Below are 12,578 nucleotides of genomic sequence, written 5' to 3' on the forward strand. Positions count from 1 at the left end.
ATTGGACTATAGAGTAAAAGACCTGGCTTTGAGCTTGTCCTGGTGTATCTGTAATTTCCACCTGTACGAGAGCAGAACGAGGCCAGGCATTTTCAGTTCTCCATGAGATGTCAGCAGCAACATAACGAGCTCTGCCTCATCTCTGCCTTGATCCACTGGGCTCCTTGCGGGCGGCAGGCAGGACGCCCTGGTGGAGCTACCGCCACGGCACTCGGCAGACCACGGACTGTTACAAATTCAGCGACGGGCCTGGGGGCTTCATGCTGAAATAGATTCAGAAAAAGAAGAGGAAAGGCATAGGAATATCTCACAGGTTAACAAATAAAAGAGACGCCCAAACCTTGTGCCTCATTGTGCAAGAATAAAAGCCCTTTATTAAAGAAATAATCCTGCCCTGTGTTACTTTGGGAGGGATTATGTTACTGAAGAAATTAACAAATAATTGTATCGGTTTTATTTCGACTTACTTCATTGCAAGCAGTTTGGACAGTGAAAGAATTACAGTCCTTCCTACTTTCTCTTGTTCTTTTCCACTTTCTGGTTTCCCAAGCAACACCGAGCCCCTGGTTTGTCTCTCTTCTCAGCTAAAGGTAGGCAAAGAGGCAGAATTGAATTTGGGATACAGTTTTGCACATTTCAACATTTTTTTTGTCCCACTTTTTATGAGTCTAGCTAACTATGTTTTGAATTGGTCTCCAGAGATTGAATGGTCCTGTTTGTTTTTAATAGAGGTGACTGAATAGGTTTTGGTTTATTTTCCTGTTGGTAAATAGCTTCCTCACCAAAATGAAAATATTTATCCTTTTCAAAATATTTTTTTTGTCAGAGGTTGGCCAAAATGCCTTCCTCAATTTCTTTTCCCATTTTGCCCAGAGAAAACAGCTCTAATGCTCTAGACAGCTCTAGCCTACCAGATATGAATTAAAACAGTATTTCTTATGCAATTACAAGTTTCTGGCCTTTTTTTTATTCATTAGACATCATCATATTAATATTTTTGTCAGTGTATATTTCTACACAGCAACACACTATGAAAGAGAGAATGTTTTTCATCCTCTCAAGCACTGAAAGCACATTGAGATTTCCAAGTTTATATTTTACTGAGAACTGAGTAGTATCTGTTTGGGATCTCTAGCTGAAAACACTGTGTAAACAGCCAGCTACTATTTATGATTATTTTGTTGCTACCTCACGGTCAGGACATATTAAACTAACTGTGTCAGCTTCCTTCATGCTTGCCTTCCTTCACTCAAAACTTTTTTCAAAGCTTCCTTCAGTCATTAGTCCAGGGGAAGTTCTGGACATTTGGAGAAAGAGCCGTGGCATTTCGGGTCATCTATTTTCAAACTCAAAAGTTGTTTGACTGAATCTCTAATTTCTATGGCGAGGATCTTAAACCACAGATTTTTCTTTAGCTGCCTTTTCTTAGGTGACTAACTGCTGACTTTCATCCCTCTGCTTCAGCCTGTTTTAGCAGAGGAGCTTGGTACTACTTCCCTCCCCATCACCCGCCACGGTCAACACCTCGCTGCAAGATGTGCTGTGCTGACACGCCTTGAGTCAGGCAGAAGCTACTCTTTGTCTTGAAAGGCTGTCAGCGTCTCCTTGCTACCTTGGGTCTCCCAAGTTTAACGTGCTCGAAGCCGTCCCTTAGCTGCCACTCAACCCTGAAAGTGCCCAAAGTAGCCAAGACTGTGTGCTCCTGGAAGTCTGGAAAGCAGCTGCCTGCTAACTCACACAAAACTCTTCCTAGGGTTTTGTGGGTGTCCGCAGTGTTTCTTAACGGGCCTGATAGGTGTGTCTGGAAACGCCGAACACAATCTGATGGTACCAGCCCAGGCTGAATTTGCCTTTTATGCACTAGCCGGGGACTACAGATCGGGCTCTGAAACGGGGGGAGCGCTCTGAGAGAAGCTGAACCCATCTCCCATGTTTCAGCCTGCCTGATTGCCACAGAGAGATGCTTTCTACTGCCGGAGTCACTCTCGTGGGATCTCTGCTGATTTGGGAGGGCTGAGGGCCGTGCCCGTGGCACCCTTATCCCTCAGGGCAGGCGGTGGGCTCCCGGTGGGAAGCCTGAGCTGGCACTGCTGCAGGTGTGCAAGTAGCTGCTGCTACTGGGCTTGTGGGCGGCCCCCCGGCCCGCTCCCCTACGCACCGGGCACTTCAGGGACACCGCCAGCGGGGCTGGGATGCCCCATCGGCTGCCCGCGTCCCACCTGGGGGTGTCATCCACAGCCCGTTTCCTTCAAAGGCCCACCCAAGCCGGTGGGTACGCGCTGACACGGAGCTCCTGCTTTGGTAACGGTGCTGCTGGCTGGAGCACGGTCCTCTTTGAGGTTTGCCGTACCCCCCAGTTTGCCAAATTATCCAAAAAATACCTGCGTGGGATGTACTTCGACCGGGCGGGCACGGTGACCCGGGCTCCCGGCTTGAACCCGGGTCTGGCGGCGGGGCCCCTCCGGCGCGCAGCGCTCCGGCAGGCCCCGCAGGGCGAGGCGGGGCGGGGGCGCTGCGGGGCGGGAGGGAAGGGGCCGGGGTGGCCGCCGCGGGCCCGGGCGGGGGGACGGTGCCCGCCAGGGCGCGCTGGAGAGCGGCGCGGCCGCCGGCGGGACCCGCGGCGGCCGGGGGAGACGGCGAGGGGCCGGGACCTCCCCTCTCTCCCTCTGCCGCGGCTTGGCCGGTGCCCGCGGGTCAAGCGGGGGGGAGGCCGGGGCGCGGGGCCGCACCGGCGGAGCGCAGCCCCGCAGCAGCCGGCTCTCCGGCGGCGTTCCCCTCCATCCCCCCCCCTCGCCCGGCGGCTGCGGGGCGGGCGGCGGGGGCCGGGGCACCCCACGGCCGGGGCGGGGTGGAAATTTACCGGGGCCGTCCGCAGCGCGGCGGCGAGCGAGGGAGAGCGAGCGAGCGAGCGAGCGGGGTCGGCGGGAGGCGGAGGGAGGGAAGGCGGGGAGCGGCGGAGCATCGTCTGGCGGGGAAAGCGAGGGACCAAATGACTGTGAGGGAGGGCGGCAGCCGCCACCGCCGAGAGAGGAGCCAGCCGCGGCGCCGCGGCAGCAGCCCCGGCAGGAGACCCGACGCCCGCGGGGCCCGGCTGGGCGGCGATGGCGGCGGGCGGCGGGCGGCGGGCGGGCCGCCGGGCTTAGGGCGCGGGCGGCGGCGGGGCTGAGGCGGGCCCGAGGCGGGCCCCCCGCCCGCGGGCGCCGCATGGCGCGGGCCTGATGCCGGCGCGCGGCCCGGCGGCGCGGCGGCGCTGCGGGAGGAGGATGGCGGGGCTGGCGTGGAAGTGGCCGCGCACCCGCCTGCCCGTGGGGGCCAGCGCCCTGGGCGTCTTCGTCCTCTGCTGGCTCTACGTCTTCCCCGTCTACCGGCTGCCCGACGAGAAGGAGATCGTGCAGGGGGTGCTGCTGCAGCAGGGCAAGGCGTGGAGGAGGAACCAGACTGCGGTCGCCCTGTTCAGGTAGCGCCGTGCGCGGCCCAAGGGCAGCCGGGGACGGGCGGCCGGGGACGGGCAGCGGGCGGCCGGAGCCCCGCCGGGCGCCCTCCCCACGCCGCCGGGCCCCAAACTTTATTTTTTCCTACCCGGCCCCGCGTTTTCTCCCCGCGGGCGAGGGGCGGGCAGGGCCCCTCTTGCCCAGGAAAACTTTTTGGGTGGCTCTGTTTGCTGCGGGGAGGAGAAGGGGCTCGGCGCGGGGGATGGAGGCTTATTTCTCCTCGCAGGGAAGTAAGCCCCTCTTGGGTGCCCTTCCTAGGAGGGCTGAGGTGTCTGAGGCGTGCGGTGCTGCCTGCACAATAGGATGCTTCTGGCTCGCCGGGTACGGCTGCACCGGCAGCCCCTCCGGCTGCGAACAAAGCCGGGGGCTCGGCGCCTCCCTGCGCCGGTCGGTCGCGGCCGCCGGCGGGCGCTGAGCCCCCATCGGCCTGGGGTGCGGGGGCCTCGCGTGGGCTTCGTGCGTGTCAGCCTCCGGGCTGCGGGGAGCGCCTCGGGAGCCCCGCGCGGGTCCGTGGCTCTCTGCCCTTTATTGTGGAAGCCACGTGAAAAGGCACCTTTTCATCTTCTTTTCCTCTGAGGTGGCTGGGAAATGGCGATGAGCCGCGGAGCCCTTTTCACCTTCCCCAGCGGCACCGGCGAGGAGGAGCGTCGCGGTCAGGGTGCCGCGGCTGAGGGCGGCGGAGAACCGGGTCCCTGCAGCGGGGAGGATTTTTTGAATGACCCTGGCTTAAAAGCGTGTGCAGTGGAGACTGTGTGCATCCCCTCGAAAATTTCTCGCGTGTCTGGGTGAAATACAGACAATTGGAAGAGAGGCCGATTTCCCTCCCTTTCCTGGAGGGAAGCTGGGTTTTCTCCCTATCCTTCAAACACCAAATGAAAGATGAGAGTGGTAATCAAGCTGCCTGCAAAAAGGCCCTCTTTCTTTAGTAAATGCTAGAATGAATCAGATCCAAATTCCAAGGGACTTCTTTTCCTTCTCTTTTTTTTTTTTTTTTTTTTTTTTTTTGTAGTGGGGTACAGCTTTATTTGATGTTCTTCAGTGTTTTTTGAATGCAGCTCAACTCGTGTTTGTCATGAACTGGAGCTGGCGTGTGATCGCTTAATATCTTGTCTGCTGGGATAACGGAAACTTTACAGTTCTTCAAAAGCGCATTCTTCCTTTAGCCCCTGAAGCTTGCGGAGAATATAGGCGATGAGAGGTGATAAGCGGGCATGTGTTAATACCATCTGATTGGGTAGGCCTGGAAGAAGTCCTCCCTTTAATACAGAGCTAGCAATGAGGTACAGATGCAGGATCCTTTTCCTAAACCACTACCTAACTCTAGAAGCTAGGTTGATCTTCTCAGATATTAATTCATCTTAATCCTGTTATGCCACAGATTCCCAGTTTTGGGGGTAGATGAATCCAGATTTTTAAACAATTACCCCGATAGGTGAGGTAGGAAGGAGTTTGATGTGTTTAGGAAGGAGCTTGATGTGTTATTTTTCACGTTTGTAAAACAAATGTTGTTTGAAGATCGATAACGCTGCTGCAGCTTCAGTTTAAAAAACAGTTTTTAGACCATTTCCACCACATGGTTTAGTAACAAAAACTCTGCGTGACTCGTCAACTATTCCACTTGCCCATATGTTTTTCTACTCCCTAAGCATAGTGATTATCTCAGAGATGCTGTTGCAGAGAGTCTCTTGCAATAAAAGGAGCTATTGTTTCTTGCCTGTGTCTCTTGATGAGTTGGTGCAGTGCTAAATACAATGAGCTTTAAATCAATCTGCTTCAAAAAATAAAGTTTTTAAGAGGAAATGTACACTGGAGATATGTAGTGAGTATACCGTAATATTCAAATAATTGTGATGTCGAACTCTATTTTTGCTGCGTAAATTTGCTTCTCTTAATATTGGTTATGAAATTGAAGTCTGTGTCAGGTAAGCCGCTGTATATTGTGAGGTGATTGAGAGAAACAATGTCCCGCTCTTTGCTATGGTCCTGCTGTCTCTGTGCAAGAGCACCGTGAAAGCTCCAAGTTTCAGTTTCTACTGGAAACTGCCTATGACTGCGAGTCTCTGTTTTAACTGGGAAGGAGGTATAGAGCTTCACACAAATCCTGTGTGCGGACTTTGAAGTAATACGGCTTTCCGTAATAGCCTAATATTAAGTGGCTTTTAACGACATTAATTGCCATTTTCCCTAGCCCCCCTGCCACATTCTGGTTACCAAACAATTTTGGTTTTACTCAGTTTTGAAAAATAAATTTGAGTTTATCTGTGCTAAAAATCTATATGAGAAAGTGCAAACTTTCACATTACTGCTTTGTGTAATACGGTGGCATTTGTGGTACTGTAGAGGTGTTTGAATAGCCAGGTTCTTGCTATGCAGAGGAAACATCTGATGCTTTTGTATCTGTCTCATCCTGTAAACTCACTGGACTCCTATTGTTGAAGTAGATTATTGTCCCTGAGTAACTAACTTGACAAAAACATACCTTTCAAACCTCAGGATTGCTATTCCCCCTTTGCCTTCTGTACCTGGGTCAAAGACAACTTCAGTAAGTAACTTAGCAAGGTCGGTGAAAACATCTGGGGTAAGTTGGGTTGAACCCTGGCGTCTGAGTGCCAGTAATGCCTCAGTCTCCACCGCTCTTTCCTCCTCCCCTCTGCACAGCCAGAACCCCCCTGTAAAGATCTGACCCCTGTAAACTCTTGTGTATGCAAGAACCCAGGCTGTCCTGGTCCTCGTGGGGTGGTTTACATGCGGGTTTTGTGTTTGAATATGGATTTGCAGAATTGGTTTTCGAATATAAATACCTGTGTAAATAGCCACGGATTGCTGCTTTTGAGGTGTGTGTTGCCTTGCTGCAGCTGTGAGTGAGGAGAGTTTGCAGGAGTAACAAAATGAGCAGGATTAAGCCTTGGACTCAGGTTTAAAGCGTGCTCTCAGCCTTGGCTCTGCACGCGTGGCTTACGTGAGTCATCCTGGCACCACGAGTGCGCCGAGTCCCGCTGCCGGCAGTGCAGTGGGTGTCTGTGCACGGGCTGCCCGGGTTCGTAGATGGAAGGACAGATCCTGAAAAGCCTGAAGATACAACTGAGGTTATTAGAAGAGCTCTTGGTCCAAATCCTTGCCTCAGTTGAGCATCGCTTCCTTTAAAGTCCTCAATTTCTGGGCACTCAGAGTTGAGCACAGCCTGCTAGCAAGCTATTGCTACTAGCGTCCTTTAAATTTCAAGACACTAGTGGCTGAGGGTAGCCAAACTCTCTGCTGTGGAAACATCTCCTCTCTGACAAATGCTGAATAATAGTCTGTCAGTCAGATGGTAAACTGCTTGATCTTGAACTACAAAGTGGTCAGAATAGGAATGAGACTGTCATTAGAGTCACTAATGGCTAACATGTCTAATTTACCTACAATGTAATGGCTTGTCATCCTCTGAGGTGGTTAATGTTATTGCGCCCTAATTGTTTTTACAGATTGCTTAGGGTTTTTTTAAGGGCCTAGTGCTGCTTAAATTATTTAGGCAAAAATGTTGTTAATTGCTCTTCGTTATTAGTGAAGTAAAGGGCATAAAATAATACCTTTAGGATGACTTTATTTAAAATAATCGCAGTTGATTAAAGGCAGTGCTGGATCTTTTCATCTGCGTTACCAGCTCCATACAACCACAAATCCCAAGCGCTGTGCGTTTATCTGATACTTCTGCTTCGTTTGTTGCCTGGGGTGGACCTCCTCTGGGGACTGAGTACGCTGGGGGGGGGCAGCGGGCTTTTGGCTGTCAGGACTCCCACCGAAAGGGTTCGATGGCAATTAGTGACTTAGGTTAGAGGTTCTTCAGGAAGAGATGGGACAGTCCCGTCTGCAAGGCAACGGAAAGGCTACCTTTGAGGTTCAGATTGTGTTCTTGCTTCTGCTGCAGCAGTTTTGTGTGACCAAGCCAGGGTTTATTCTGGGGTGGCTTGGTTGAGCTTGTGGCAGACGTCTCCTGTGAACTCACTGTTCGTGACCTGCCTCCAGTCCAAAGCATCTGCTACAACTTGGCTCTGATCTCCAGTGCTGTCCCCAGAGCCAAACCGGCCATGCTTATCTTCACAGGTGGCTTCTCCACTCCTTTTTTGTCAGGTTTGGCCTGTTATCCGTTTTCCAGGGACAGAGAGGAGAAGCTACTGGCCTGAAGTCACACAACAGGGTCAGTGGCTGAACTGGACAGAATATCCAGATGTGGTGGACTCTGGTGCTTGCAGTGTGGATGTGGACAGGCTGTATGAAGTCTCTTCTACTGTTAGCTTTCACATGCCTTGCAAAAATAATGCTCTGTCGCCGCTACGTGCCATGCCGGAGGCGTTGTTCCCGCTACAACCTTCTCTGCCAGCTGCTCTCTGCCAGCTGTTAATGTCTGTACCTGGAGTGCAATCACAACAGGCACTGAAGAACATCCCCTTGTGCAAATCATTTTTCATTCTAGATTGTATTAACACAGAACTAGAATTCCAGGTCACTTCCCCGTCTGGGTAGGACAAATGCTATTGCCAAGTCAGCGAGAGTTTCTTTAGTTCAGATGGCTTTTTTTCCTTCTCTTTTGATGCGAGCATTGCAAATTACATGAGTGTTGCCATCCTTACCGGGATATTTCAGGGCAAATCTGAGATGAAACTTCGTATTGCTCAGGTTGACTAGGTAAGAGTTTTGCCCTACTTAAACAGCTTTATCAGATACTGAATTATTCCTGCTTCTTTCACTGAGACATGTGAAGACTGGAGTTAGGATTAGAGCCGGGAGATGCTGGATTAGATTAGTTCTGCTTCTGTGGCCCATGAAGCCGTGCCCTGAAACCATCGGATATGCTCAAATGTTGTGCATTGGCAGTGGCCAAATCCAGCTCATTTTTCTCTCCTGAGTAGGTGTCACTACTGCCTGGCTCTGTTTTTAGCTCAGTTGTTAACATTTTGAATGACTTTTTTCGGTTGTGTTTGCCGCATTGGTTATAATTGGGTATTTGTAATTTGTAGTTTCTTGGTGTCTCCAGCTGAGATGGGAAGTTGTTTTGGTGAAGAGGTAGAATTTGAAGAGCGAATTTTGGTAGAATTTTTGGTGAAGAGGTAGAATTTGAAGAGAATTTAAAGGTGAGAGGAAAGAAATGTTCTTATTCCATTTTATTATTTGGAGGCTGTGATGAAGGAAGCAAGCTGTAGAGAGATCTGGCGCCATATCTTCAAGGTCTTTAGGTGTCTTTGGATACCTAAATTACATGAAAACAATGAGAATTAGTTATCTGAGTTAGCTCATGGCGTCTTTGCAGATGAGGGCTGTGGTGGCAAGATAGGAATTGACTTAAATTCCTGAGTTCCAGCTCATGGTATCCTTCTTCCTTGCCCCTAAGTAGCATTTTCTTACAGACTTTGATTCCACCTTCCTCGCAAAACAAACAGTCGAGATCCCTGTTTCTAGTATCTGCTCTTGCAAAGTTTTGGATTGCTGCTTTACTTTGAATTTGTAAAAACTCCAGTGCTGCCAGCATTTATGGGAGGGTGTAGCCAGCTCCCTGAGGCTGTTTTCCTGTTAGCTGGGAGCATCGGAAGGCCCAGAGCCAGGCACTGGGGAACAGGAGGAACAGAGACTTTACTGGAATTTAGGTTACCTGACTAGGGCCCCGAAAGTCTGGTATGTACATACACAGAGACTGCTGGATGTATGTATTTTCACATCTGTGCGTTCCCTTTTTCTGCCTTGTAGTGGATGGAATGGGCACTGAATCACCCATATGATATAGTAACTGGTGATTTATTCCTCTACTTGTAATTTTCATCTTCAGAGCAGCCGAGAGTGTTGCTCCCATTTGATGTGTGTTCAATGTCATATATAAGAAGACCTGGTTTTGAGGCTAGTTCCTACTAGGTAAATGCATGGAAAATGAATTGTCTTTCCCCCTTTAGAATTTATCCTCCCACAGTGAAGATGAACCTCACTGAACTGAGGCGGCTGTTTGGACTGCAGTCTTCTGTTGTTCCAGTTTTCTAAGCGCCAAAAAATACTTAATTTTAAATCTTTGTGTGTGTGTATATATATATATATATACACACACACGCACATATATACACATTTATATATATATACACACAAAGATTTTAAAAAAAAAAAAAATATATATAAATCTTTTTCTACATGCTGCGTGTGGTTCCCAAAATGCAAGAAAACTTCTCCTAATGTTAAATCATTTTAACATATCTGTATGCAGTCAAATTCATACTGAAGCACGTTAATCGATACTATGTAGTATTTGCAAACTTCAGTGGAGGTTCAGGTTTTGTCGTGTCACAATTTTTACATATAGAAGACCAGCTACAATTCTTCTCCCAGGTCTTGTAATCTAAACTGATTAGATAAACAGAGGGTGGGGTGGGACATGGCACTGGTAGGTCGCTTAACCCTAGCAAAGTCTTTGTCCGTAAAGTAATTATTACGGGAGCTCTGAGCTTCATGAAGAAGCTGTGCTCGTTGCCTTGACCTTAGTGGTATTTGAAATTTTTAACAAAGTGAATTGCACTGAGGAGAACAACATCCTGGCTTTAACCAGGATTCTGGAGGTCGCTTTCCCATTGCTCTGTTCAGGAAAAAGGTGAAGGCTGTGAAATTGGACTGTTATAAAACAGTTTCTGGCCAGCAGGGTGGTGGGGTTTTTTGTTGTTGTATTAAATCAACAGATTGAATTATTTCAACTTCTGCTATTCCATCTGCCTGGAAAATGCCCTCCTGAATTTCTTGGTTTAGAGATTCTCTTTTCAAGTGGAAATGTGGCTACAATGAGGCTTTTAAAGCTGCTGGAAACAGCTGAATAGAAATGGTTAACTTTTTTGTCTTCCATGTTTGCTGTGAGCATCATTGCATTTCCTGAACAACCATTTTGTTTATCTGTTTTTTTTTTTTTTTTTTTTTTCCCTTTCCCCTGTCTACCTCTTCTTCAGTCTTTTCCCATTCTTAAGCTGCTTGATGTCCTCCTCAGCTTTCGGGGGACCCCCAGACTCTTCGGGTGGCTCCTTTTGTGATTATCCAATCAGCATCCATAGCAGTGACGTAAAGAACTTGTGTGAAATTATTTACTCCTGTGTCTCCCTCCCCTACTGAGCTGCCAGTCACCTTCCTCAGAGTCCTGCAGCTCCCACTGATGCTCGGGGCATCTGTCGTTTTCCATCCTCCACGTGCCAATTGTTGGCTCTCAGGCTTTCCAGGCAAACTGCAGACTTTGCCTTAAGGTAGTAGCAAGATAAAGTCTCTACTTATCGGGTCTCTTCTGCTCTGAGGATGCGCAGCCAGCTTTAATTTAAAAGCTAGTATATAGCTTGCCTGTGTTTTAAGGAGCGCTAGGAAAACAGATCAGCTATTTTGCTTGCTTTCCTGTGGGAAAACTTGCTCTGCCTATTTCTGGAATGCCTGGAGTGGCCATTGCTGTAATAGAGGAGTGATGGCTTTGTATTTCCTGTCAAAGATGAGAGACAAACAAATAACTTTTTTTTTTTTTTTTTTCCTCCAGTGAAGAGATTTTAATGTTTTCCTATGTGCTCTGTCTTGGCCAAATGTCAGCTCTGGTAATGCTGTTTTGTCTGCCGCAGTGTTTGGAGTGTCTGTTGTATACGATGTTCCGCGCGTGCTGTTGGACCCGCAGTACGGTATGTCCCAGCGCAGGGCGATGAAGTACCTACTGGTATAGGTGGTACTCAGAAGTGCCACAGGAGGTGAGACCCAGCCCAGAAAGCATTCAGATATGCAGTGAGGGGGTGATGCTGAATCCAAGGCTTACCGATGCCTGCCTCTCTCAGTGAAAGTCGATAAGACTTAGGCTCAATGGCAAATGGGATAAAGACTCTCAAGTTACTCAGCTATGTTTGAATCTTTTTACTTTTGACTGTCAGGGGAGACTTGGTTCTGGTTCCCCAGGTACTTTTATATGGCAAAAGAAATACAGTTATAAAGGAAGTCAAGGAAATCGTGTGTCCGTGACATGGTTATCTCTCGTAACTGAACTCCGGGTCTAGGTCACCACTGAAGTCAGTAGGGAGTCCTGTGAATAATTACTGGTCTGTACAGAAATTACCATTTATACGGTGCCATAAGCTTGCGGAGAGACATTCTGCACTCTGAAGGATTTTCAGTCCAAGAATGTGTGTAGTAGAGATTTATCCCAGCTGTGCAAGTGAGGAATTTTGATTAATGGAGTGGGTTTTCCCTCTGTTAGTACAGTTTTTAATGCAAAGAAGTACCTGGGCTATTTGCTAGTGACAGGCCACCTGAATGTTCGCTGGAAGAATGGTCCAAATACTTGTGCTGAGGGTTTGGTGGGTACTGGTCCTTCTTGCTACTGGTACCTGGAGGTGCCACCTTACTACCTGTAAAGTGCTTAATGCTTTTGTGTAAATTTTTGTCTTCTTCCCATAGCTTCCACTGAAGCATTATTCTATTTAAAAGGCAATAGAATAGGTCTTTATTCTGTATATAGTATTCACTTGAGAAATGAATCCCTGTTCCTGGATAGTAACTTCTAGTTTTACTTTGTTTTCCCTAATAAGTTGCAATGTTAGCAATGCTTGCATGGTCTTCTTTTATCTAAATGTCGATAAACTTTTAATTACCGATGGGTAAATATTTTCATTACATTTCCCACTCTTACATTTGTCACAAGTCCTCACCAGTATTTAAATGATGGTATGTTACCATTTGTAATAGGTTGCATGCTCTGTCTGGCTCAGCATTTAAAAGCAGGCATGTGGGATCAGACACGTGCCTTTGTGGGGAAAAACACAGGAAAGGTTTAACCAGAGCCTAAGGTTAATAAAGAAGCCAAAGAATGAATCTTCAGCTACTGATGAAATTGAGATTCTCTACTTTTGACCACTTTTTATTCTTTGGGCTAAATGATTGCTTGCTTTAACCATTGTCCTTCTCCTTTAGCTGTTCTTCTTTGTTCCCTGTTCTTTCCATTTATCTTATCTTCTATCAAAGTCCCATCTGGAGAGAAAAAACATAGCCATCGTAGAGCTTGTGTGCTGTTTGCTGCCCTGGCCCCACACAGCTGCCTGCTACGTGCATTTTCCTCCCCCCCGGATC

The 12,578-nt window shown here is 48.6% G+C and overlaps 1 protein-coding gene across 1 annotated transcript in view; it reads left to right on the top strand.

Annotated features, from left to right (window-relative positions):
* The first annotated feature begins 3,199 nt into the window (after positions 1 to 3,199).
* The window catches only part of ST8SIA1 (ST8 alpha-N-acetyl-neuraminide alpha-2,8-sialyltransferase 1), a 147,050-nt gene continuing 137,671 nt past the window's right edge, over positions 3,200 to 12,578 (top strand). The window contains exon 1 of the mRNA XM_087766133.1: positions 3,200 to 3,457. Coding sequence (XP_087622259.1) covers positions 3,219 to 3,457 — 239 coding nt within the window. The 5' untranslated portion in view covers positions 3,200 to 3,218. The remainder of the gene's footprint in view (positions 3,458 to 12,578) is intronic.

This window comes from Nipponia nippon, unplaced genomic scaffold (assembly GCF_047370975.1).
Source record: "Nipponia nippon isolate SJK-2023a ecotype South Korea unplaced genomic scaffold, ASM4737097v1 scaffold_3, whole genome shotgun sequence".
In the NCBI taxonomy this organism is placed as follows: Eukaryota; Metazoa; Chordata; class Aves; order Pelecaniformes; family Threskiornithidae; genus Nipponia; species Nipponia nippon.